Source organism: Protomyctophum parallelum, assembly GCF_964188405.1.
Source record: "Protomyctophum parallelum genome assembly, chromosome: 12".
Classification (NCBI taxonomy): Eukaryota; Metazoa; Chordata; class Actinopteri; order Myctophiformes; family Myctophidae; genus Protomyctophum; species Protomyctophum parallelum.
Window position 1 is genome coordinate 18,048,431 of NC_139712.1, and position 26,287 is coordinate 18,074,717.

The 26,287-nt window shown below is 43.3% G+C and overlaps 2 protein-coding genes across 2 annotated transcripts; both read right to left on the bottom strand.

The window, feature by feature from the left end:
- Positions 1-1,833: 1,833 nt before the first annotated feature.
- On the bottom strand, positions 1,834-6,470 carry msrb2 (methionine sulfoxide reductase B2; the record flags this gene model as incomplete). Its single annotated transcript, XM_083777663.1, has 5 exons — positions 1,834-1,956; positions 3,235-3,382; positions 4,806-4,882; positions 5,817-5,914; positions 6,350-6,470. The coding sequence occupies 5 exons, from the start codon at positions 6,468-6,470 to the stop codon at positions 1,834-1,836; spliced, it is 567 nt and encodes a 188-aa protein (XP_083633789.1).
- A 2,154-nt stretch (positions 6,471-8,624) lies between these two features.
- armc3 (armadillo repeat containing 3) lies at positions 8,625-24,941 on the bottom strand (the record flags this gene model as incomplete). The annotated part of the gene is made up of 17 exons (XM_083777664.1): positions 8,625-8,837; positions 10,094-10,256; positions 10,579-10,782; positions 11,656-11,724; positions 13,290-13,384; positions 13,881-14,049; positions 15,015-15,151; positions 15,310-15,520; positions 15,556-15,568; positions 17,720-17,875; positions 18,374-18,560; positions 19,133-19,330; positions 19,750-19,925; positions 21,257-21,325; positions 22,686-22,811; positions 23,925-24,042; positions 24,894-24,941. 17 exons carry the CDS (start codon positions 24,939-24,941, stop codon positions 8,625-8,627), a joined length of 2,352 nt encoding a protein of 783 aa, XP_083633790.1.
- Positions 24,942-26,287: the final 1,346 nt, after the last annotated feature.

Genomic DNA, 26,287 nt, shown 5'->3' on the forward strand with positions numbered 1-26,287 from the left:
ACTCCCTTTTTGTGTAGTGGTGTCTATCACTCTGTTTGAAACATGCCCACTCAGTTTCTGACGTTTCCATAAATAAATACGCACAGGCAAACATAGCTATGCAAACACAGAAACGAGACAGAGATACAGATGAAAGTCACGTGATGGAGAATGGGAGTAAACATTGAGTTATTTATTATAGGATCAGCTCACCTATTTTTCATTGGCCTTCACTAATGCTCGTTATGACATGGTACCCTTTTTGTCTACGCCATCTGTGTCTCTTAGGAGGGCTTTGGACAGTTCAGAAACCAGCCTGCCAGTGACGTAACCAACAGGGAATCCAAGCTAATAGAAACCGCAGGCTTTCTATTCCTGGAAAGTTAGCGTGCTATAATGGAAGCCATTGTTCCCACGATAATACAAAACTAAATAAAAAATGTGAAATCTTGTTCATGGGTAGAAAAAAGTGTCCACAGACCAAGTAGATTTATTTTTATTTTTCTTATCATGATTAGTGAGGGCCAATTATGGGCATGCTGTAGTTTTGAGCTTAATTATTTGACATACCAGCAGAGCAAACTAAGATCCATAGAGTAAAATATATTTATTGACTAAATGTTCCGTTATTGATATGTAATGTAATGATACAATGTGACGCATTCATATGTAATGATACAATGTGACATAAAGAGGATGTTCTGTTATTGAAACATTCATAATATAAAGACATAAAGAGTAGTCACAAACAGAATTCATAAAACACCTGTAGCCTACCCAATAGCCAATACAAAATGTCTTCATAAGTTGCTATACTTGTGACTCTAAATGAAGAGACAAACATGATTGAGATTAACATTAGCAAATTCCACAAAACATCAACAGTCAAAACGTAACCACTTTCAACATGGCATCCCTATTTTGTGCATGGGGTGAACACAAACTCCCCAAATGTCAAAAAAACACTTTGGTTACATTTGTACACTCCCCTCTAACACCCGCATTAATTTCTACTTGCAAAAAATAGATTTCAACCTTACTACTACTTTGTACTACTAGGACTGACACTAAAACATATGTTAAAAATAAATAAAAATAAAAGTTTGATGGAAAATTTATAATAATTATATAATAATTATATAATAATATAATAAATTAATAATTTACATTTGGGGGATATCTTTCACAATAATGAATAAAACATGTTCTAGACATTCTAATGATCACAGAAAAACATATATTACAATTATTGTACCTACTTTTATTAGGGTAAAGGTCAAAAGTCTTAGGTTAAAAAAATGTTCAAAATCGCACAGAGTCCAGACATTTTTAATTTGTGTGAATTTCAGCCTCTGTGGGGGGTATTTATATGCAAATATCATGACCAATGGCATTGAAATGGCATTGCAATGAACATCACTGATGACGTTTAGGTGAAAACAGAACAGAAAAAAAAAAAAAAAATTAGTAATTAAATAAAATAAAATTGTTGCTAAAAAGCAACGCTGGGTGTTAGAGGGTTAACCCTCTACGGGGGGTTAACACCCGTACGGGGCCATTTGGAACCCACTCAAGGACACGTTGAGACCCACTGGTGTAGCAGAATCTTTCCAGCAAGCCAACATGCACAATAGCAGCACTCTGACTCTGTTTGACCAGAATGGAACAGAGCCTTCATTTGTATCATCGGTGAAGGAATTCAGGGAAGTGGTCCAAGTTCTTTCCAACATGACATGTGTGCATAGAGCCCATTGCAGATTGTAAGTTCTTCTGGTAGGATGTGGAGAATGGGGGTGTTTGCGGACGTTCTTCTCATGGACATATGGATATATTTGTGTGAAGTTCTACTCGTCTTTACTCTTTGTCTGGTTTCTTGTCCTCTCTGGTTTGGAAGTCGAGAGCGACACTGTTGATGACGAACCGCTGGCCCGTGGGGTCTGGTCCGTCGTCAAACACATGGCCCAGATGTGCGTCACACTACACACACACACACACACACACACACACACATGAACGCACATGCGCACAAAGACATGCACATACTCGTTAAAAAAGCTATTTTGTAAAACAAAGTTTTCTGTTTAAAAGTTAAAGCTCTATATTCACTTGTGGACCAATTTTTATGGGTCGAGAGTCGTGACTAATTTTTCCTACATTTTGGTTTTAATTATTATTTCAAAAGATTATAAAAAAATACCCCAAATTTCATACGTTTTTTATTTATTTTTTATAATAATTATATGAAAACAAAATCCAATAATTAGAGACATCAAATTTCTCTTTTGGGTCTTGAGTTAAAAAGTTTGGGAACCGCTGCTATCCAGCGTCGCAGTCCCGCCCCCTTTCATGACGACGCCAGGCCCACGAAATGAATCCCAATGCATTTTTCCCATAGACATTTCAAGTATTTATTTAAAGACCTTTTAAGCGTCGTACGAAGCCAACTCTTGTCGTGACAAATCATGACAATAATAATAACACACACAATAATTTGGACCAAACAAATAATTACAAAGAAGAAAAACAACAAAAAAAGTGTTGTAACCTGCCAACAATTTGTTTGTTGTCATGATTTGTCACAACAAGAGTTGGCTTTGTCCACGGCATAAACGTCTTTAAATAAATACTTTCTGAAAAGTCTATGAGGAAAATGAACAGGGATTTATTTTCCGGGTCTCTGGAGGGGGCGGGACGCTCTATAGTGTTTGTTCAGTAACAAAGTAAAAAAGGACGGCAATTTTATCCAGTTATAGGAGAGAACCCAAAAGATCAGCTTCAATTTGATTGTGTTCCAGTAACAATTTCGTCGGGTCATTTTTGTTATAGTTTCATAACTTCTAATTGCGCCTGTATAGCCTCTATGCGTTTTCCCTCCTGGTTGAATAAAATTGGGATCCCAACCCGAACATGTCTTTTCTGGTTACTAATGAGCTGGAGAGACATGGGGCTGTATTTTGCCTGTCTTAAGTACCAGATCTTATTACTTAACTTAAGACCTGGAGGCGTGATCAATGCCATTTGGCAAAGAGCATTGACCACGCCTCCAGGTCTTAAGTTAAGTAATAAGACCTGGTACTTAAGACACGCAAAATACAGCCCTGGGAGTCCAGTGGTTCTCAAAGTGGTGTCCAGGGTCTCTCGGGGTTCCCTGAGGGGGTTCCAAATGGAACCCTGTGACTCACGGGAGTCCTTGAAATGAATAGGTTTGAGAGCCACTGAGTCGGTCAGACCTTTCGCTCTGAGAAAACAACTCACGTTTTTGCACAGGACTTCTGTCCCGGTACTGCCCAGGCTGTTGTCTGGTCGACGGATGACGGAGGCGTGGCTCTCGTCGCGCCCCCATGTCCCATGAGCCTCTTTAAACGACGGCCAGCCCGTCCCCGAGTCATACTTAGCCTCTGAACTATCCCCGGAGATAGAGAGATAGAGGGAGAGAAAAGAGAATACTAAGAGATAACAGGTAAAAGGTTGGGGGGGAGTTAGTGGTTTGTTTTTCTAGGACGGGATGGGGTCTGTAAGTAGAGTAGAGCAGAGTGCATGTGTATATCGGCCATTTACAGGTCACGCCCCTACACATAGGCTACGATACGGCTACCATTAGACTGTTGAACAAGCCCCGTCACCTGGCTGGCCATGGACTTTACTTTTCCACTGCATCGATAGGGCTATAGCCTACTCTTTTTGTCAAATGTCACGCTGCTTACCGACTTGTCACGAATACTGGACTACTCGCCTCGGTGCTTGCCCGTTTTTACTCCCGGAATTTTCCCCAGTGGGGGATAACTTTGTAATATGCTATTGGCTGTTTGTATTCTTTTTGGAAAAATATAAAAAGATACTCCTGTGGAAAGGCTATATTATTTGACTTATATTGAACCTATAAACAATTTAGTATTATTTAGTATAAATTATGTAAGGTTTTGCCCCCTCAAATGGTACCTCGTCAGATAATCCCCAAATATCCTACAACAACTTCTGTGAACAGACTTCACTGTAGTAGCTTTTCATAAATTATATTTGTACTTAGGCTGTTCTGCTGTCATGAAAGTGTATAGTTAGAGAAATTCAAAGTCCAGCCGTCTGCTGTCCAGCCTCTCCCCCACCCCTCACTGGGGAAAATTCTGGGAGGAAAACAGAAACGGGGCGAGTAGTCTTGTTACCCTTGTCACTACCTCGCACCTTATATTTAACCTCATGTACATACTGTACCTGCTTATGCTACGTGTACTGTACAGCCTATGTAGCTATCTTTGATTGCTTTCTTTACGTGTCGTTCTTTACTGTTAGATTTGTTATCCTTGCTCTCCCTGCCACCTCTTCTTTTCTTTTCTTTCTGAAAAAAGAAAAAAAAAACTAATTTCACCCCTTCTCTTGTAGTGGTCGTCGTAAAGGATACAGAGCCACCTCCCCGACAATATGTTTATTTATTTTTGGACCACAATGCTTATATGAGACGATTTTAAGATGACCCAATGTTATTCTCCATAGAGAAATTACTCCTGCAAACCAGGACGTCAGGACTTCGGTATTCTATATAACTTGCTGAAGAAATGTATTAGCACAGGGCTATGAATGAGCCTAAAGGCTCATACATAGTCTGGATTTTCGGTGGTGAGGTGACCACCGAACGTCACTGAGCCGCGGTGAAGAGCAAACCACCGCCACCACCCCAGCCCTTCTCTCTGTTTTTACTCCCCACCGCTCAATGTTTATTTCAGCTCCGGTGGTCAGCTCACCACCCGAGCGGTAGTCACCCCACCACCGAAAATCCAGACTATGAATGAGCCTTTAATCCGTTACTTTAGATGTTTTGAGCAGAGTGTTACCTGAACAGTGGGACATTACAGCAGACACAGTGGTACATCCCCACCTCACTGTGGTTCAGATAGACGCCACTGAAGGGCTGGGAACAAGCACGCACACACACACACACACACACACACACGTACGCACGCACGCGCGCACACACCACAATGCACACAAATTCAGTATAGGATATATATATAGCTGCATGTGAGCCAAACTAGTATCAGAATGTTTTGGAATCGTGCATCTCCCATCAGTCAGTGTGTCGGGCACCATATATGGTGCCCAGGTCTCGTGACATCATGTGACATCATCAGGGATGGAAATGTGGAGACCCTGATGTCATAGACAATGCGACCTGCTGTCGCAGTTAAGCCCATATATGGAGATCCCTGATGTCGTCACTATTGGCCAGCAACTCTACACATCTGACCTCAAACCCTTAGATAGAGTATGGATATATTTCTTGTACATCTGCTTTTGAATAGCCAACGCTATATATATATATATATATATATATATATATTATCCTTGCACAGAACTGGACTTTGTCATTGCCTTACAATCATCTGCAGTGGACAGTAAGTATTACATTTACAAAAAATGCCAGTAATTTCTGATTCTATTCATAATTATTATTTCCAATGCCAAAAACACAATTAAATCGTTAATCGCAATTATTTGTGACAATTAATCGTCATCTTAAATGTGTAATCGTGACAGCCGTAGTGTTACAGGTTGTCACCCAAGGTTGTTTTTTATTATTATTATTATTACAGGTTGTCACCATAAGGCCATAATTATAAGCTGGTCATTGTATAGTTCAAAATGCCCACGTGGCACGTGCCTTGTAAAAAAATTAAACTTCTCTCAAAGTCCAACTGTGCCAATCCCAATGGCCCTGCGTGTTGAAAGCTTTATGGTGAGGTTGAAATCTCTGTGGAGTTTTTATTTTTTTTTACTGTTTTTTGCAGTCCATGTGAATTCTTAACATTATTTGTGCTTAGAGAGAGAGAGAGAGAGAGACTCACCTCTTCGGTCCCCTTTTCTCTGGTGACCACATACTGTTCTGGGGTCAGTTTCTTATGCCAGTCTGTAGTTTTGTTATATCTAGTGAGAGACTTCAAGCCTGAGCAAATGAAGGCACAAATGAACACCCAAGTCAATTGCAGGATATTCAGTAAAATGCATTCTCTTCCCAGCAAAACAGGCCTAATATGCTATACTGTTTTATTCATAGTTGGATTTGGCTGGTGACAGCTATGGCTGTTTGGCACCTTCAACCGTTTTCCCCCCAAATAATCTGCTATTACATGAGAGAGAGAGAGAGAATAGAGTACAATTTTGCCTGTTTATCATCAAAGCTATAGGCTAAACTGTGCATTTAATCACTCAATTACTGCAACTGCAATTACTAAAGAATTCCCCCGAGGTAACACAAGCGGCACAATAGCCTATACTGCCCTACTCTTTACAGATGAGTTGACTTTGACTTGCACTTGCAGCCTGAGGCGAATGGTGTCCACTCACAGACACCGCTCAGAAAATATACCATTCCATTTACCTTGACTTGTGGAGACAGGGCAGATGCACACTACTGGAATTCTCTTTGGTAATAATAGCACAGACTTGGCTGTGGCTCGCTGAGAAATAACGCGGGAAACACGGGCGATGAAACGAGACATGTTGTCTTTTCCTTCTGCTGCTGCGGTTCCACTGCGTTAAAAAGAAAGTCAAGTGTTGCTGGCAGAGTGAGTGAGTGAGTGAGTGGACCCACTGATCTGAGACAATCTCAGCCTTTATGGTGGCCGGCTGCTCCGGTCTTTTCTTATCTGTTCTGGACTGCAGTGTGTGTGTGTGTGTGTGTGTGTGTATGTGTGCGTGAGTGACAGTGTGTGTGTGTGTGTGTGTGTGTGTGTGTGCGCGCGTGAGTGACAGCGTGTGTGTGGGTGCGTGCGTGCAGCAGTGGTATGATTGATAATCATACCATCCATGACCATTATGTAGGTCACGCCTGTTGATAAGAAGACTAGATAGCGGCCTGTGTTGGTTGAGCGGATGTTTATTGAATGAAGGCTACTAGCCTACTACTACTAGTGCACATGTATTACTGACCGGGGGTGGGGGGGGGGGGATTTACAGTAAGCAATAACAAAAACATGGCAATACATCAAATATATTGATAGATGTGTGTATTCTCTGTGTTCATGTCAATGTACGAGTTTGTCCATGTGTTCAAATATAATGTATGTATTTGCTACTAGTACAGAGAATCTCTGTGTTTACTTATTTATATTCATAATAATAAATGTTTCCCTTAAAAGAAACTGCACTATTGCCATGAATGAACCAATAGTGTCCATGTATCGTATCGTCAACCATGTAAGATTGGTGATACATATCATGCCGTTACACCCCCATAACATTTCCAGCCTTTGTAAACGGCATGTTTTGAGGGCTAAACGGCACATAATATGTAACCTGCTCTGACTTGCATGCAGACTTTGGCTCTGCCTTCCACATTACTGTTTGCCCTGCATGGCCTGACCTATAGCCTGCTGTCGGCAATTACAACGTGGAGCAGCATAGCTGCAATGTTTCATTAACCCTTAAGACCTGAGGCCGATTCTACAAATGCCTTCGTTCTAAATCAGTGTCTTTCAAACTATTTTGTGGCAAGGCAAGGAGGACCCCCACAGTGATAAATTTGAACGATCACAAAATCATGATGTAGTGATTATCTTGAACAAACATTAGCCGCTTGGCTGGGCACAGATGCATCGTTTTTGACTCTTGAACAATGAACAAACGTCAACCGCCGTCGTTGGGTGATGTTCCCATTCATTGTGTTAAACAGGAACTAACAGCATAGTTTTGTTAAATGCATAAATGTGACGATAAAAACCATATGATCTCTCCCAGAGTCCCCATGCCATCCATCAACCAGCTTGTTGCACCTGTGTCCCTTATCTTATCTCATTTACCTGCGGCACCCCCCCTCCCTCCCACACGGTCAGCCCGCCCACAACTGGCCAAAGGCACATACATAATACTTTAGGTGGAATGGGCTCTATGCATAGTATACACACAGGCTACCGATGATACTAATGAAGGCTCTGTTCCATTCTGGTCAAACAGAGTCAGTGTTAATGATACTAATGAAGGCTCTGTTCCATTCTGGTCAAACAGAGTCCGTGTTAATGATACTAATGAAGGCTCTGTTCCATTCTGGTCAAACAGAGTCAGGGTGCTGATATTGTGCATGTTGGCTCACTGGAAAGTGGAAACATTCTGCTGTACCAATGGGTCTCATAGTGGCTCTAAAATGTCTGTAACTCTTAGAGTGTACAAATGGACCTTGAAAGTTTGAGAACCGTGCACTGTGAATTTGTATCGTCGATAACACCTGTGAAGGAAGTAAGGAATTGGCCCTGAAGTAGGACAAGTTATTCTGTGTGCATGGAATGCATTCATGCATTCATTTAGACCTGACGTCTTCTAAATTCTGACAGTTTTCTGAAATACCTCATGTTTCTGTATCAGTGGTGCTCCATATTTCATGTCAAGGACCCGAAAAATGTAATGTAATTGGCCGCCAACCCCCATTTGAAAATATGTTATTCCAGGCAGGAACCCGTCAGAAGCAAAGATTTGAGTTAAAAACGTTCGCTCTGAAAGAATATATATTCAAAGATTTGCACTATATTTTTCAAAAATAGCAGACCTACAAGCTCTGAGCTTGTAGATATGCTATTTTTTAATAGCTAAAGTATAACATAAGGAAACACCAAAATGGGTTAATAGTATTTAGCCATCCACATTGTGACATTATTCCAGATCTATATAGTCTGGTACTGTGTGGCAGCTGGCGTGTTGGACTTCAGTAGTCTCCCAGGCTGGTGCATGAGGTCCACTATGTAGGCAGTGAGCAGCGGGCTGCGGCGCCCACGGATGTGGAGGGTCCCCTCATCAGGGAGTAGAACCTCGTTCCAAGCCCGGTTGTACTCGCCTCGGACCAAAGTACAGCTCAGTCCAACACGGTCAGACAGACACTGAGAGATACCAGATAGAGAGAGAGAGAGAGAGACGGAAGACTGTAGTGAGGAACTCAGATCATGGAAGGAACGCTGTGGAGCCTTATTGAGCTAATCGCTCCAGACTGCTTGCTCAGGGGATACATTGAATCTTGACCCATCAGGTCAAAACTTGTCAGATCCTGTGTCTATAGGTGAGACATGACCTTTGACACGATCTAAACGGAACAGTCTCAATAGAAGAGCAGGGAGACATCTTTATGTTAAGGCCTTTTTTTTAGTGGTTCTGCTTTTGTTCTAAGGTTTTTAATTGTTTCTTCTCTGTTATTTCTTGTTACCCATTGATTTTATGTGTTGATTCATGTATGCTGTTTTAACCTGTACTGTTATTTCCTGCTCCTGCATGTAAAGCACTTTGTAACGTTGTTGGAAAAGTGCTATATGAATACATTCATTATCATGAACATACTCTACCATACAGATTGGACACATTGCAGTGTGTAGTACCTTGTAGAGCAGAGCCCTGTGCAGTGTGTAGTACCTTGTAGAGCAGAGCCCTGTGCAGTGTGTAGTACCTTGTAGAGCAGAGCCCTGTGCAGTGTGTGTACCTTGTAGAGCAGAGCCCTGTGCAGTGTGTGTACCTTGTAGAGCAGAGCCCTGTGCAGTGTGTAGTACCTTGTAGAGCAGAGCCCTGTGCAGTGTGTACCTTGTAGAGCAGAGCCCTGTGCAGTGTGTGTACCTTGTAGAGCAGAGCCCTGTGCAGTGTGTGTACCTTGTAGAGCAGAGCCCTGTGCAGTGTGTAGTACCTTGTAGAGCAGAGCCCTGTGCAGTGTGTAGTACCTTGTAGAGCAGAGCCCTGTGCAGTGTGTAGTACCTTGTAGAGCAGAGCCCTGTGCAGTGTGTAGTACCTTGTAGAGCAGAGCCCTGTGCAGTGTGTAGTACCTTGTAGAGCAGAGCCCTGTGCAGTGTGTGTACCTTGTAGAGCAGAGCCCTGTGCAGTGTGTGTACCTTGTAGAGCAGAGCCCTGTGCAGTGTGTGTACCTTGTAGAGCAGAGCCCTGTGCAGTGTGTGTACCTTGTAGAGCAGAGCCCTGTGCAGTGTGTGTACCTTGTAGAGCAGAGCCCTGTGCAGTGTGTGTACCTTGTAGAGCAGAGCCCTGTGCAGTGTGTGTACCTTGTAGAGCAGAGCCCTGTGCAGTGTGTAGTACCTTGTAGAGCAGAGCCCTGTGCAGTGTGTAGTACCTTGTAGAGCAGAGCCCTGTGCAGTGTGTGTACCTTGTAGAGCAGAGCCCTGTGGCAGTAGATGCCTCTGCAGACGCGGCCCACGGGGATGGCGTTGGAGCGCAGCTCGACCTTCAGCTGGCTGAGGTGGAGCTCCCAGGGGAACTGGTGCCACCTCTCCGCCTCCACTGCCCCGCCCATGGCCTCGCTCACCAGCCTGTGTCGACCAATCACACGCGAGATATAGCTGACTGACAGTCACAGAGGTGGTATAGGTCGGGACAGGTAACATTTAGATCAATTTACTTGTTTGAATCGCTGAAAATGGCACCTGGATGGAGGGGAAAGGAACTGGTCGGAATAACGTTCCGTCCACTTCAATGTTAACTGAAAACTTTACACCCTTTTTATCTTGGATTATTTTCCAAGATTTACTTTTTTGATCAAACAAGCTTTATTCACGTCTCATTATCAGTTACAGTGTCACTGCATGGTCAAACTGAACACTGACTGGTGGTCATTCATGCCATGCGTGTCACCTGGCTAAGGCAGCGCACGCGTCACCCTGGTCACCCAGCGGGAGGATGGACGAGCTGGCCTGGGCGCAGAGTGCCTGGAACGAGGGGTCAAAGGGCACGCTCCATGGCTTCTCCGTGGAGGCCGCCTCCTCCTGCTGCTGCTGCTTGATGTCGCTCTCATCCTTACGCTTGTCCTCGTCCCGACGTCCTCTGCTCTTCCCTCGGCTGCAGAGAGAGAGAGAGTCTTTTGACATATTCTTTTATATTTATTGATTACGTTTCATAACGCTGTGCTGTATGTGTCTGTATTACTCTGGTTGCCGTGCGACGGAAGCATAGGCTAAACAGGACAAAAATGGAAGTGAAAAGTATGCTGGCTTGATGTCTCATGTTTTGGGTGAATTAAATAACATTCACGGGACACATTACATATCGATTTTATTTTACACTTCCTTTTTTTCGTTTTCCGAGTGAAACGGCTTTTTTCCGTTGATATGAATGTTGGCAGTGCTCGAGTATAAACTCAGCCCCTTGATGGCGGCGAATGAGTGTTGGCACAACAAAAATGTTTGAGTAGCACTGTGCTACTCCCTTCTGGCTCCAAAACTGTGGAATGCACTTCCCATTGCAGTCAGAACTGCAGCATCACTCCCAATCTTCCGCCGTAGCCTGAAAACCCACCTTTTCAGACTCCATCATGGCCCTTAGCACTTACCCTAAACCCTTAGATAGCATTTCTGTTGGATTATATAGCATTTGATACAGACTTATAGCATGTTATGTAGACAGCACTGTAATTGTATTGTATGTAGTCATAGCACGCCATAGTACACATATATAGCATAGTAGTAAAGATGTATAGTTTATATGTATAGTGTATGTATAGTTTCACTATATAAATATTCCACTGTTACTTTCTTAGCTTACGCATGTTTCATGATAAATGCTTTTTATGTGATGTATTCCCATGCTTTGTTCTTGCTTAAATGTAAGTCGCTCTGGATTAAGAGCGTCTGCTAAATGCCTAAATTGTAAATTGTAAATTGCTAGGGTCCATGTGGCTAACTCCCACCAAGCCTCACACATCCACACACACACCTTGGGGTCTTGGAGCGCGTGCTGGGGGGGCTGTCCGGCCTGGCCTCTGAAGGGTCCACGACGTGCACCCTGGAGGAACGCAACAGTCACATGCGTTAATTGGCTTTATGAAACACAAAACAACATGCATGTATATTATGTTGCGTGTGCGTGTGCGGAGAGAGAGGGAGAGAATTGTCCTTTAATTCCCCCACAGCATTTCCCCAGAAGAGCTGTTTGACATGCAGCAAAAGTAGCAAACACACAAACATAAGTATGCACCACGCACGCACAAGAACATCTTTTGTGTGTGTGTGTGTGTGTGTGTGTGTGTGTGTGTGTGTGTGTGTGTGTGTGTGTGTGTGTGTGTGTGTGTGTGTGTGTGTGTGTGTGTGTGTGTGTGTGTGTGTGTGTGTGTGTGTGTGTGTGTGTGTGTGTGTGTGTGTGTGTGTGTGTGTGTGTGTGTGTGTGTGTGTGTGTGTGTGTGTGTGTGTGTGTGTGTGTGTGTGTGTGTGTGTGTACTGTGTAGTACAACAAAATTAGGCATGAATGAGGCTCCCCTCAGGGGACACACTTGTCTCTTTGGTGGGTGAACATAATTCATCTAAATGCTAAAAGCTTGGACAGGAACACAAGCGATCGTGCATGGCTCTCTGTGCACTGCATAAATATGTGTGTGTGTGTGTGTGTGTGTGTGTGTGTGTGTCTTTTATGAGTGTGTGTGCGTGTGAAAGTAACACAAAGGCTCTGTAGCTGTGGGTCCGTCCCGTCCCTGGCTTGGAGGAATGGGCTCGCTTGTGGGGCCTGGGGGGGGGGGGGGGTGAAAATGGCTGATCTACAAGCTCACAACGCCTCGGGGTGCGAGCACTGGCGTAGGGTGGCATAGGATGGGCACAATGTCGGGATCGGGTTCAAATTGACCCTTATAGATCTTTAACTCTTGAGAGTGTAAAATGAAACCAAATGGACCCGTAAGGGTACATTTGGTTTAATTTACATACATACGTACATTATTGTACTTAATCTTTCAAGAAGTCTACACAAGTGTACCCGTTATCTCTCCTAATGGTACCACATCAATACAGCATGGAATTGTGGACAAAATCGTATTCCAACGAAACAACAAAATATTCTACGTTTTGGGTCTGAGAGAGCCTGACACTTCATTATTAATGAGCGTGGCTATAGCGATTCAGGGCTGCATGGAGCCCTGAGGCAAGGTCTGACATCAAATGGTGGATCCGTGGCCCGAATGCCAAGTAAATAATGGACCTTGATATGAAAAGGGTTGAAGCTGACTTAACCCATTCTGGGCAGGAATACCTTTTGGTGTTTTAAACATTATGTTATAATTTAGCTATTGAAAAATAGAAGATCTACAAGCTCATTAGCGCGCCAAAATATAAAACTAAATATTTCCTTCTGGGGGGGTCCCTGGAACTACATATTTTGAGATGGGGGTCCGTGGTCCAATAGAGATAATTCTGGGGGTCCTTGACATGAAAAAGGTTGAGCACCACTGACATAGAAACATAGATTTTTCAGAAAAATTTTAGGATTTAGAAGCCTTTTTTTATCAGTCCAAAAGGGGTTCAATGATGAAATGCAACAACGTGTCATCCTGACATTCACTGATGTGTGCAAGGCGCTCGTACTCTGCTGCTGCGTTGACGAAAATGACGGGCCGCCACTGGTTGACCGGCTGACTGGACAGCTCCTCTAGCGAGAGAACCTTCTGACCCGCATGGACCTGACGACAGGCAGGCAGGCAGGCAGGCAGGCAGACAGGCAGACAGGCAGACAGGCAGACAGGCAGACAGACAGACAGACAGACAGACAGACAGACAGACAATGTTGCCTTTCTGTGGTTCATTCACATCAGTAATGTTTATTATCCCAACCAATGGTGAAATATCTTTGGTGTCACTCTGTTTGCGATAGTATAAGTAAGGGCAACAAACTGTAATCCCATTGGGAACAAATTAAGACAATAAGTCATAATAACCATAATAAACCAAACCATAATGACATTTCATTATATTGACTTGCTGTAATATTTAGTGTTAGGTGATTCTGTTGTGGAAACTCTCTCTCTGGTGCTCTCTCTCTCACTCTCTCTCTCTCACACAACACACACACACACACACACACACACACACACACACACACACACACACACACACACACACACACACACACACACACGCATACGCACACGCACATCCCTCACACACACACACACACACCTGTCCAGCGTCGTAGAAGCCGTCGGAGGTGATGTCGGTGGAGGCCAGTCGGCCGGTCAGGCTATATTTGACGGACAGGTTGGAGTCCAGTAACCGTAGCAACGCAGTCTCGCTGAACCGGCTCCTGCGATTCAGCGACTGGTTGATCTCCTGCAGCCGTTCCAAGGCTCTGACGTCATGTGACGCACAAAACAAAACAAACCAGGGGTGGAAAAAAAAAAGACTCACAAGTCAGAGGTTTTCAAAGTGGTCATTGAGGGGGTTCCAGGTGGTCCCGCCCAGCTAAACGATGGAGAGTTGATAACCAAATGGACCCTTAATAGATGTTTAACTCTCAAGAGTTAAATTGTTAAACATCTGCATTACTTAATTTACTCTACTAGACAATTGGAGGATTTAGGCCTAGAAGAATTGTTATTTTGTTATCTCTCCTAATAATACAGCAAGTTTTGGGTTTGAGGGGCTAAATCTCATCACATGGTTCGTGGCTCAAGTTAAAAGTCTAGAATTCAAAACTTGCTTACTAAAAGCACTAACGTATTGGCATCAAAATGTACTTAAAGTACCAAAAGTAATGTGGAATGTCCCATTTCGAGTTTTCAAGATGTATATAAATCTGTATATAATATATATTTTCACTAGTTTGGTTCCTGGGGAGACATCACATTTCTCTTTAGGGTCAGGGGTAAGGTTTGGGAATGGCTGCTGTAGAATGTCTACAAAGAGGTACACTCAATACTGTATTCTACCGCCATCTACTGGCTGCTCAGCAAACCGCACTGCTGCCAAAAGAAATGCACTGTTGCTGGGCAGTGGGCACTCAATCTAGTATTCTAGAGTCTCATGACCTTTAGTTTAGACTTGAGGTGGTTCCAGGGGGGGTCTCCAACTAAATGTACAATACAGCATCACAATAATGTTAACCCCTCCCATCCATATAGAGCAGCTATTCAAAAACAACAGATATACAAACTCACAGCGTGGCACTTTGTAGCGGCTATTTTCTCAAGGTTTTTAATCCATTTGAAAATTTCACTCCACGTTTCGAGATTGTGGATCTGCTACTTTTGATGCTTTTGTGTGACACTCTGGTAAAGCAGGGCCTTAATTTACGAAATGACATTATTCTCTCACCCATGTCTCCACATCTCCACTGCAGTGAGCTCGTCGTTGGCACAGACACTGACGGCCCAGCAGGCATTGCAACGCACCTCCGCGTGACTGGAGCGGAGCAGATTGACCAATGGAGGGATGGCGCCGGCACTTCTCAGCTTAACACGCCAACAAAAGATGAGACAGTTAAAATCTGAAATTATTAAATTATCTGATTCCACTGATGCCATAGATAGACACATCTGTGTATGGACATATTGATTGATTTCCACATGCGCGCGCACACACACACACACACACACACACACACACACACCTGTGCCCTGGCCTCTGCGTTGCTTGCCAGTACGGCCAGGCACTGCGTCACTGGGACCAGTACGTCGGTGTTCCCGGAACGCAGCGGCTCCACCAGGGCCCGGACGGCTCCGCCGTGTGACAGGATGTGACCTCGCAGGGCTTCCTGTTCGGCCATGTTGGCGAGGGCGGCGGCGGCGTGGACCACCGACCCGGGGGAGGAGCCTCCGCCACTGAGCAGCCGCACGAGAGGCTTGACCCCGTCTGCCTCGTGCACTGCGCTGGAAAACCACAGACACGCACACCCACACCCACAATGGAGACACGTTAATGTGTGTAACGGACCTTGCACAAAGGACCTCCAAATTGTGTGTGTGTGTGTGTGTGTGTGTGTGTGTGTGTGTGTGTGTGTGTGTGTGTGTGTGTGTGTGTGTGTGTGTGTGTGTGTGTGTGTGTGTGTGTGTGTGTGTGTGTGTGTGTGTGTGTGTGTGTGTGTGTGTGTGTGTGTGTGTGTGTGTTATTCAAATTATTCAAAATCCTCCAAACATTTCCCGATATTCTTTCTGTATCATGCCTTCCGCACTTCCGCCCTCATGTCGATACACTTCGGCCAATGAGGCTTCTATATATTTTTTTATATCTATGGTTCTTAACTACAAGTTACTATAGTCCTTTCCGGGTCTTTACACAACCGGATCGGAGCTGTGAATGACGCTGGAGAGACGGCCTGTCTGTCTACCTGTATTGTAGGCACTAGGCCGAGGTATAAACTAAGTATGTACTCAAGTACTGTACTTGAGTACAATTTTGAGGATTACATTTTTTACTTTACTGGAGTATTTTCAATGTTCTGTACTTTTACTTCTACTCCACTACTCAATGGGGAAAATATTATATACTTTTACTCCACCTCAAATATTTGAAAACTTTATACCAGTTACTTAGTTGGTTTATTATTATTACAAGACATACATTATCCACTTCAGCCCTATATGCATTTCGAGCCATTTGAAGATCTACAAGCTCACAATGCGACACATGGTGACGCATTGTGAGCTTGTAGATCGGATATTTTTAAAAGGGACGTTCTTGCACAACTTTTGATATTTTAAGTAGGCCTATATTTTGAGACCAATACCTTTGTACTTTTAGTTTTACTCATGTACTCATGTTTTACTCCGGACTTTTACTTGTACCAGAGTATTTCCACATTGCAGTACTCATCCTTTTGCTTAACCCATGTTGGGAACCCCTTTTGGTGTTATAATTTAGCTATTGAAAAATAGCAGATCTACAAGCTCATAGCACGCCACCGAGTGGCGCGCTACGAGCTTGTAGGTCTGCTATTTTTGAAAAAACATGAAAATGTGGCGCAAATCCTGACAGAGAACTGTCAGGATTTAGAAGACATTTTGTAAATTTCGACGTCAGGCCTAAATGGGTTAAGTAAGAAATTTGAGTACTTGTTTAGGATTCATGCTTCATTACCAGTCTGTAATGACGCATGAATGACGCATGAATCCTAAAGCATCTACTCGAAAACAATCAATGTTTAGAGATTGTAGACCGGTCACAAATGGCTCTACAGCTGTGGCTGTACAGTATAAACAAGGACCGTCGCTAAGGCTAATTTCACACTTGTTTCTAAACGCAGACGACCGTGCATGTTTATTTTTGTCGTCTTTAGCACGGAGGGCATCATCATGCACTTCATGTTTTCTGATCGACAGAATAAAAAAGGGACATTGCACAGTAATTCCCTGTCAGCACAGGGAGAGAGCGTTCTGAATACGGGTGGGCAAAATAATCGATTCAGGGATATATCCCGAATTTTAATGCCACGATATTAAGCCATTTTGACCTGAGATCAGATTCTAAAAATGTCTTCTACATCCTGACAGCTTTCTGAAAAAGCTATGTTTCTATGTCAGTCGTCCTTCGATTTTTCAAAAATAGCAGACCTACAAGCTCGTAGCACGTCACTCGGTGGCGCGCTATGAGCTTGTAGATCTGCTATTTTTCAAAAGTTCAGAATCGATTTCTATTTATGTACGGTATTTATTTATACTTTTTCATGTCGGAAAGACTAGTTTTTGACAGAGTCACTCAAAGGTCACTCACAGGGCGTTGGGCTGGTGGTCGTGTGTGAGGTTGGAGAGGGCGTGGCCTGCTGCCTCTCTCACCTCCACACTATCACTGTTGCCTAGCAACCATACCACTGCAGGGATGCAACCTGAAACACACACACACACACACACACACACACACACACACACATGCGCGCACACACATGTACTGATGTGAGCATTGGAGTTGTGTGATTAATTTGTTCCTGTGCACTCATTAGTGCACGTTTATTGCTGTAGTATATGGCCTGCTGTGTGTGTGTGTGTGTGTGTGTGTGTGTGTGTGTGTGTGTGTGTGTTTCTGACCCAGTTCTCTGAAGGTGTCCTTGCTGGACAGATGGAGACTCATGGCGGCCACGGCGCGGCAGGCGGCCATCTTTACGTGGTCCCCCCCGTCAGCAGACAGAAGCTCCACCAGGGCCTCCTCCACGCCCTGCTCATGGAGCAACGTGCGCTTCTCCGCTGCACGCATCACACACGCACGTACACGCACACACACACACACACACACACACACACACACACACACATGATTTGAGAGTACTCTTGAGGGAATGAAACCGGAACGGACCGTCTGTTTCTCATTCGGCTGAGAAATGACAGCAACGAGGAGTTGAAAATATACAACATTTCATGTGTGGGGGTTTTCATGATTCTGTATCCATTGCAAGCATTAGTTTTGCACGAAAAACACTCCTTGGTCTAAAAACGGCCATAGCCAATGGCATGTCAATGTGGTGAGGTCATCACATTTGGGCAAGTAGCTATATGGCCAAATTTAGCCCAAGGATGTTTTTCGTGCAAACTAATGCTTGTTCAGAATCATGAAGGGCAATAAGAGGGTTAAATGGTCCCCCATTAGCAAGTCGGCAAAACCGGCCATGATGCTAATTGGCTCAGTCTTAATCCACGCTATACGCGGCTGCACTGAAGGCGTATTTTTTGTGTGTTTTTGCTTACGGCTCTGTGCGGTGCGGGCGATGCATTTGACAGCGTTGGCGCGGACCTCTGGCGCGGTGGTTGGCGACAGGACGAAGCGCATCAGCGCGCTCACGCCTGCCACCTTGTGGATGAAGCGGAGACTCTCGCTGTCCTCCATGCAGTTGCACACCACCTGCAAGGCTTCCGCATGGAGCTCACTGAAGTCCTGCTGGCACAGAGGCAGTGGTGGGGAAAAGTACTCAAAGGTTTTACCTAAGTAAAGGCTATCAAAAGCAATATAGAAATACTCTGTTACAACTTACTTAAGTAAAAGTCCGGAATTCAAAATGCACTTGAGTAAAAGTACAAAGGTAAATGTAGTTAAAGTATACCAAAAAGTACTCATTTTAAGTTTTCAAATGTAATTCTAAGAGGGAAATATTGTACTTTTATGAAAACACACTAACCACTTCAACTCTCTCTGATCTACAAGCTCCCAATTGTGAGCTTGTCGGTATTATTTGTGAAAAGGGACATTATACACAATGAGTACTTTGACTTTAGGTACTTGATGCCTATACTTTTTTAACTTTTACTCAAGTAGTTTACATTTTGAATATTTGCATGTATACATTGCAGTATCAAAACAATTACTTGAGTGTTTACTTTTAGGTAAAACATGTGCGATTGTGCGTATACTGTAGTATTAGTAGTACAGTACTTCTTCCATCACTGCACTGGTTCTGACTAATAAAGTATTCAATCAATCAATCAATCAATCAATCAAAAAACAATAACCTTGTTATTGAGGAACTCCATGAGTTTCTCGAAGCCCCGCTGGTCTCTGAAGACGGTGCGCGCGTCTCTCTCAGCAGCGGTCAGGGCGTCCAGGGTGTTCAGGGCCAGTCGCTGGATGTCGGGGTAGTCCGACGTCACCATGTGCAGCAGTGGAGGGACCCCGTCCAGCTCCTGGACCCCCTGGCGACTGGGCTGGTCCTGGACATTGTCATAGACATAGAGTCAGACAAACCTCTTATCTCCATATTATTTACACTTTTTGTGCTTTTCTCGTGAATGAACGCCCTACTCGATCACACAACCAACGCCGCACGAAAGCATCAAAAGTATCAGATCCGCAACCTCAAAGCTAATTGTCGGTTTGCTTGTTTTGCTGCTTTTGAATTTCAACCCTGAAAAGTAACAGTTTGTGTCAGGTCTTCTGATATCGCCACATTAATTGTCTCCATATTTTAACTTGTGGATCTGCTCATTTTGATACTTTTGAATTTGAATCCTGAAAAGGAAAAGTTTTGGACATATGCGGTTTCCACCCGAGAGAGCCTTTTTGTTTGTTTGTTTTTCGTCATTGGGTTGATTCCACATGTTGTATATACATTATGCACGTTGAATCACACCTGAACCATGTTGAAGATGGTCTCCAGTGTGTTCTTCTTGACGTCAGGGTCTGGGCTGGACAGGAGATGGATCAGAGGAGGCAGCCCCTTACTGTCAAAGATCTTCACCTTGCAGTCAAAATCCACGGACAGAGATGCCAGGCAGAGAGTAGCAAACTCCTGTACGACTGAGTCCTCTGAAACAGAAAGAGATGCCAGGCAGAGAGTAGCAAACTCCTGTACGACTGAGTCCTCTGAAACAGAAAGAGATGCCAGGCAGAGAGTAGCAAACTCCTGTACTACTGAGTCCTCTGAAGAAGAAAAATCACACCCCGTGTGAAGTGATCGAGCGGTGCAACTACCAGTATACTATTATTGTTATAGTTAAGGCTTATTCATAGTCTGGATTTTCTGTGGTGAGGTGACCACCGGAGCTGAAATAACGTTGAGCGGTGGTGAGTAAAAACAGAGAGAAGGGCTGGGGCGGTGGTTTGCTCTTCACAGCGGCTCGTTACGTCATGTTGTAGTTCGGTGGTCACCTCACCACCGAAAATCCAGACTATGAATAACACACACACACATAAGTGTGTGTGTGTGTGTGTGTGTGGGGGGGGGGGGGTATGTAATGCACAGTTGTAATGCCCCCTCCTGCAACCCCAATCAGCATGCTGCAGGGGTCGTACTAGGACATATAAGGGACATATAGGGACACGTACAGACCATACACACATGCTGTTCATTGGAGACGGAGTGCAGAAAAACAAACTAAAGAGCATGCCTCCACAGGCCTAATTGATTGTCATGTCATTCCTTGGTGATTGTGATTTTTTACCAGGTTATATGAGAGCCACAGCAGAGAGAGAACAATGCCATAAGGAACTGAGAAGCGGTTTTGTAAAAGTTTAAGTAAAATATGCAAACCAAATATGATATACAACCTGTGTGTGGTGTGGATCGATCAGTACAGGTTTTGTTGACTATCGTTAAAATGTTTGGAGCCGACAAAAGAGCCACTTCAGAAGGCTTTTTAACTTTTTCACCAGAAGAGTGCCTTGGTTTAATCATACTCATACAGTACAAGAAGGTAGATGTGTCTAATTTATTCATTAAAGCAGCATTTTGCAACATTCTTCTTATTTTTGAACACATACAGTATTACCATATTACATATTACCATTGATGGTATGCATGCCTGCTTCTCAGGGGATACATTGAATCTTGACTCAAAATGTGTGTCAGATCCTGTGTCTAGGTGAGACACGACCTTTGGCACAAACTAAATGTCTCAATAGAAGAGCAGGGAGGCAAAATACAACCACCCGAATTGTATAAGTTATATGTGGTTTTATTTTGGACCAAAGAAATAATTACAAAAAAGAAAAACAACAAAAGAAGTGTTAAAAGGTCTTTAAATAAATACTTTTTGAAATATCTATGAGGAAAATGAACTGAGAATCATTTCCTGGGCCCTGGTAGGGGGCGGGACTGCGACACTATTAATCAGCAGTTGATCTAAACACACTCGTACCTTCAGGTGACAGTTTATCAATGATTGACGGGATGACGTCTAGCTTCTTTAGAGCACTTGTTACATCACCTGTCGATCAAAACAGAAACAAAGGTGAAATTACATATTAACATTCAGTCTGTTTTACTCTGACTGGCGTGTGGCTGTCCAGCCAACTAACCAACCAGTACATCAAATCATCAGTCACTACAGTTAAACCACTGGCCTTGTGGTTTGATTGTCCGCCATTGGACTGGGAGGTTGGGGTTCGATCCCTGGCCGGGTCATACCAAAGACTCTGGAAAATGGGACCCAGTGCCTCCCTGCTTGGTACTCAGCATCAAGGGTTGGATTGGGGACGGGTAAGTCCCTGCAACATAGCGTCATGTCCAGTGGGTGTACACTTGTACATCAAGCTGCCTCACGCTAAGGAAACTACTGTCCTACTGTATATGGGTCTCATGGCTCGGCAAGACTTACTTATCTCAAAGTGGGGTCTTGGGACCCCCAGGGTTCCTTGAGATGGTTTCAGGGGGTCCCCATGGCTAAATGTGTTAAAGGTACACTTGAAGTTCAAATCGAACTAAGAGCTCTGTTTGGTAACCCTCCCCTCAGAAAAACAAAAAAAAACACAACCCTGCAAAGGATGAATGTCAACTTAAACATAGGAAATGTCAACATAAACAGTGGAACAAAACCAAAATACACCCAGAGCGATGTGTCTGTCTGTCTGTCTGTAGGGAAACACACCAGCACATAGATAGAGGGAAATGAGGGCTAAAATATTTATATAGGCCTACATATATTTAAAAAATAGGCTAAATGTTACCTATTGCACCTAGCATGCATCACAATCATTTTAGCCACTAGCTATTTTATACCACTCTGTAATCTCTATAATTTAGCTCCATTTTGGGTTACCATATTGTGATGCCCCACACATGTAGTTATGACTAGTAGTGGATGTGCCTGCCTAACTGTCACCCTGTAGGTGAGCCTGGGTGGGGCACTGGCCTGATGGCTAATGGGAGAGCACCTGGGCCCAGTGTCTCCCAAAGGCTATAAATAGTAAATACAGGGTCTGCCACAGCTCCTGCCACTTGAGATGAGAGATCCAGAGGAGGCAGACATGCTGCCTCCACTCCCTGCTTTAGCCTCCAAGCCTCCTTTCAGTTAAGTTTGATTATCCTTTCCATCCACACACGCACCACACCATGTATCACACATCCATACACTACACTTACACCACTGACTTACTAACTACACACCCCATAGGATCTGTATAGTTTTGTTCAGTACTGCGCAGTTCCTCTTTAGTTCCTCCTGTTATAGGCCTATTATTTAATACACTTATGTTGTTCAACTTTTCAACTGTCTCCTGCTCCTGATGTTATAGCATGAGCCAGCTATGACACCATTGACATACAGTAGGGCGATATGTCTCACGCACCGTTGGTGGCCATGATGCCCAGCGCCATGACAGCGTTGCGTCTGACCAGCTTGTCCTGGTGGGTGACCAGCTCACAGAGGGGCTCCAAAGCCCCCAGGCTCAGCAGACACAACTTGTTCTCATCTCCTGCCACCGGGGGGAGACAGACAGCAGTGGATGTATTTTAAAGCATGGATGGACAGGAAAGGCATGTGTGTGACCTTGTGGTATAGTGGTGTTGTAGTATTGTAGTGCAGTATACCGTTATGTAGCATGTATTGTAGGCCATTGGTTCTCAAAGTGGGGTGGGTGGGTGGGGGGGGGGACCATATTTTATACTTCAGCTATTCAAAAATAGCAGATATACAATTTAGGCATTTAGCAGATATGCTTTTAATCCAGAGCGATTTACAGTAAGCGAGAACAACACATCGTAATACATCAAATACATACATAATTACACTATATATGGGTTAGGCCTACACACTAACACTGGGCATAGGAGGGGCTAGAGCCCCTAAAAAATATAGTCATCAATAATCATAAACAAGCTAAGAACCTAACATCTGTCTAACAGTAGTATATCTGTACAGTGAAACTGAGACTGTATAGACACTTTAGAGTGCCATGTCTACATGAAATGCTATCTAAATTAGAGTGCTATGTCTACATAAAATGCTATCTAAATTAGAGTGGTATGTCTACATAAAATGCTATCTAAATTAGAGTGGTATGTCTACATAAAATGCTATCAAGTTGAGCCTTTTCATATGCCTGTATAAGGTCGTCGAGGCTAGGGCAATTGGCAGTGCAACTGCAAGTGCTACGTGGGTGAGGTGGTGTGATGCAATCTGCATATGCAATCTGTAGGCTCATAGCGCAACATGAAGAGCTTACTGTATAGTTCTGCTATTTCTTTAGAAAAATCGTGAAAATGTGCACAAAATCTTTGAATATAGATTTTGAAAGCGAACATTTTAACTCTATTCTTTGCTATAGTGCATGGGGGTCCCTCCCCGGCACAACACAAGTTTTCAAATAGGGGTCTATAGCGGCCAAGTGTGTGTGTGTGTGTGTGTGTGTGTGTGTGTGTGTGTGTGTGTGTGTGTGTGTGTGTGTGTGTGTGTGTGTGTGTGTGTGTGTGTGTGTGTGTGTGTGTGTGTGTGTGTGTGTGTGTGTGTGTGTGTGTGTGTGTGTGTGTGTGTGTGTGTGTGTGTGTGTGTGTGTGTGTGGGGGGGTTTGCAGTAATATGTTGTATACCTTTCTCTGCAAACGTATAGATTGCATCACAGGCTTTGATGAGGACATCCTCCTCTGGAGAGCTCAGCATCAGCACCGCGGTGGCTGGCTTCTTACTCTCGATGGGCAGCGGGTCAAACTGTGGGAGCACAGAGACGCTTAATGCTTATCATAGGTCAATTAAAGTATTACGGGTCAATTAACACATTTTGGGGCGGGAACCCCTTTTGGTGTTTAAAGCATTATGTTATACTTTAGCTATTGAAAAATAGCAGATCTACAAGCTCATAGCTTGTAGATCTGCTATTTTTTTAAAGTCTTGAAAATGTGGCGCAAATCTTTGAATATATATTCTTTCAGAGCGAACGTTTTAGCTCAAATCTGTGTTTCTGGGGGAGGTTCCTGGAACAACATATTTTCAGATGGGGGTCGGTGGCCAAATACATATCATTTTGGGGTCCTTGCAAATATTTAGCACCACTGATATAGAAACAGGTATTTCAGAAAACTGTCAGGATTTAGAAGGCATTTTTAAAATTTCGACGTCAGGCTTAAATGGATTAAAGCAGTAGTGGTTATAAAGTAACCACATGTATTCAAGTATACAATTTTGAGGTATAGGCCTACTTTTACTTTTACTCCTATACATCTCAGAGGCAAATATTGTACTTTTCACTCCACTTAGTTTCTCTTATAGGCTAGATTTTGATTATTATTACAAAACATACTTCAGCCCTACATACACTTGGGCTATTTGAAAATAGCTGCTCTACAAGTAGCTATAGATCTGATATTTTCAAAAGATCTGTATGGGACATTCTGCATAAATTAATAAAATATGCCAAAACCTTTGTACTTGAATTTTAAAATAACAGATTTTTACTTCTACTTGTATAGTTTTACTTACCGGTAAGTAAAAAACATTTGAGTAGGCCTTGAAGCCACTGACACACTGAGATCAAGAGGTTATCAGTCATCTGAGGCACTTACTGTGTCCTTGCATAGGGCATCATTCTCTTTCTTCACTTTCTTTCCCATTCTGAAACAAAGTGAGATATATCACAGGGAGCTGAGTTATTGTAGAGTGCAGGGCACCTGCATGTATTCAGCTGTGTTATAAATAGGGATCTGTTGGGTAATCATTTTTTAAATTGCATTAAGGCATAATGTTTTTACAAATGCAACACATTGCCACAAAACATGTGGATTAGCCATACTATATGAGAAGTTGGAGGGTACATTTGGGGATAAAATAGGCTCCAATGTATCATTTCTCAATTCAATGTGCTTTACAAAGTAGGCCTACTAAAAGTAGCTTACAAAGGAAACACTTGTGCAAAATAATACACCAGAGGGTAGAGAAAAGAGGAATTGGCACACGCGAGACAGAGGCTATTCATCGCATTGCAATGTGATGGAAACAAGTGGGCTAGAATTCAGGCTTAATTCTTGGCTTGTCAATGTCTGTTAACTTCAATTAGGCTACTTTAATCCAGCTAAAGCTAAAAATATCACTTCTGTCAGGAAATGTTTTAGTCAATCCGTTTGTGTTTGTAGGCTATTAATAGCTAGAACCGGCCATCACATCAATTCGAAAGAAAAAATACTGACATTATTAAAGCACATAAGCCTACTAGCCTACCTTTTATTCAGCCCAGCCAGACTCAAACAGCAGTGTTTTGGAAGGTAGGCTACGTTGACATTACGTTGCTAGGCAACGGTCCACGTTGGTTCGAAAGAAGGAGGGTTTAAATTGGATTTAGCACAATTTAAGATGTGCCTCGATAAATGTCTCTATAGTCTATACCGTAGTATGAATATGAACTATATTTGTACGAGAAAAGAAAATACTATTTTCTTCTTAATGCGTTAATTGCAGCTTGTGGGATTGTTAATTTATAGGCTACTGTAGGCTTTGTTATGATCTCTCTATCTCTCTCTCTCTCTCTCTGTGTGTGTGTGTGTGTGTGTGTGTGTGTGTGTGTGTGTGTGTGTGTGTGTGTGTGTGTATGTATGTGTGTTTGTGTGCGTGCTAGAGGATTGTGCATGGTCATGGCTGATCTTTCGGAGCAGCAGGTGGGGGTGTCGTGCGGGGCTCTGTTTTGGCATGATGGGGCTGTAATCCTAAAACAAAGTGACTGACCAAAACTGCAATGTAGAAAGTTTCTACTGGAAATACTAATAGTAACACTGAGTAAAAGTCCAGAAATCAAAAAGTAAAAGTACGAAAGTGTTCAAATACATGAACTTCTAGGCTACCAAAGGTTTTAAAAAAAGTCCTCATTGATTGTCCGTTTCACAAAGTAGGCTAAATGTATAAAAAATTCTTAAATAGCCTAGCTCACAACGTGTCACATCACCTCACATTAATTGTGAGCTTGAAT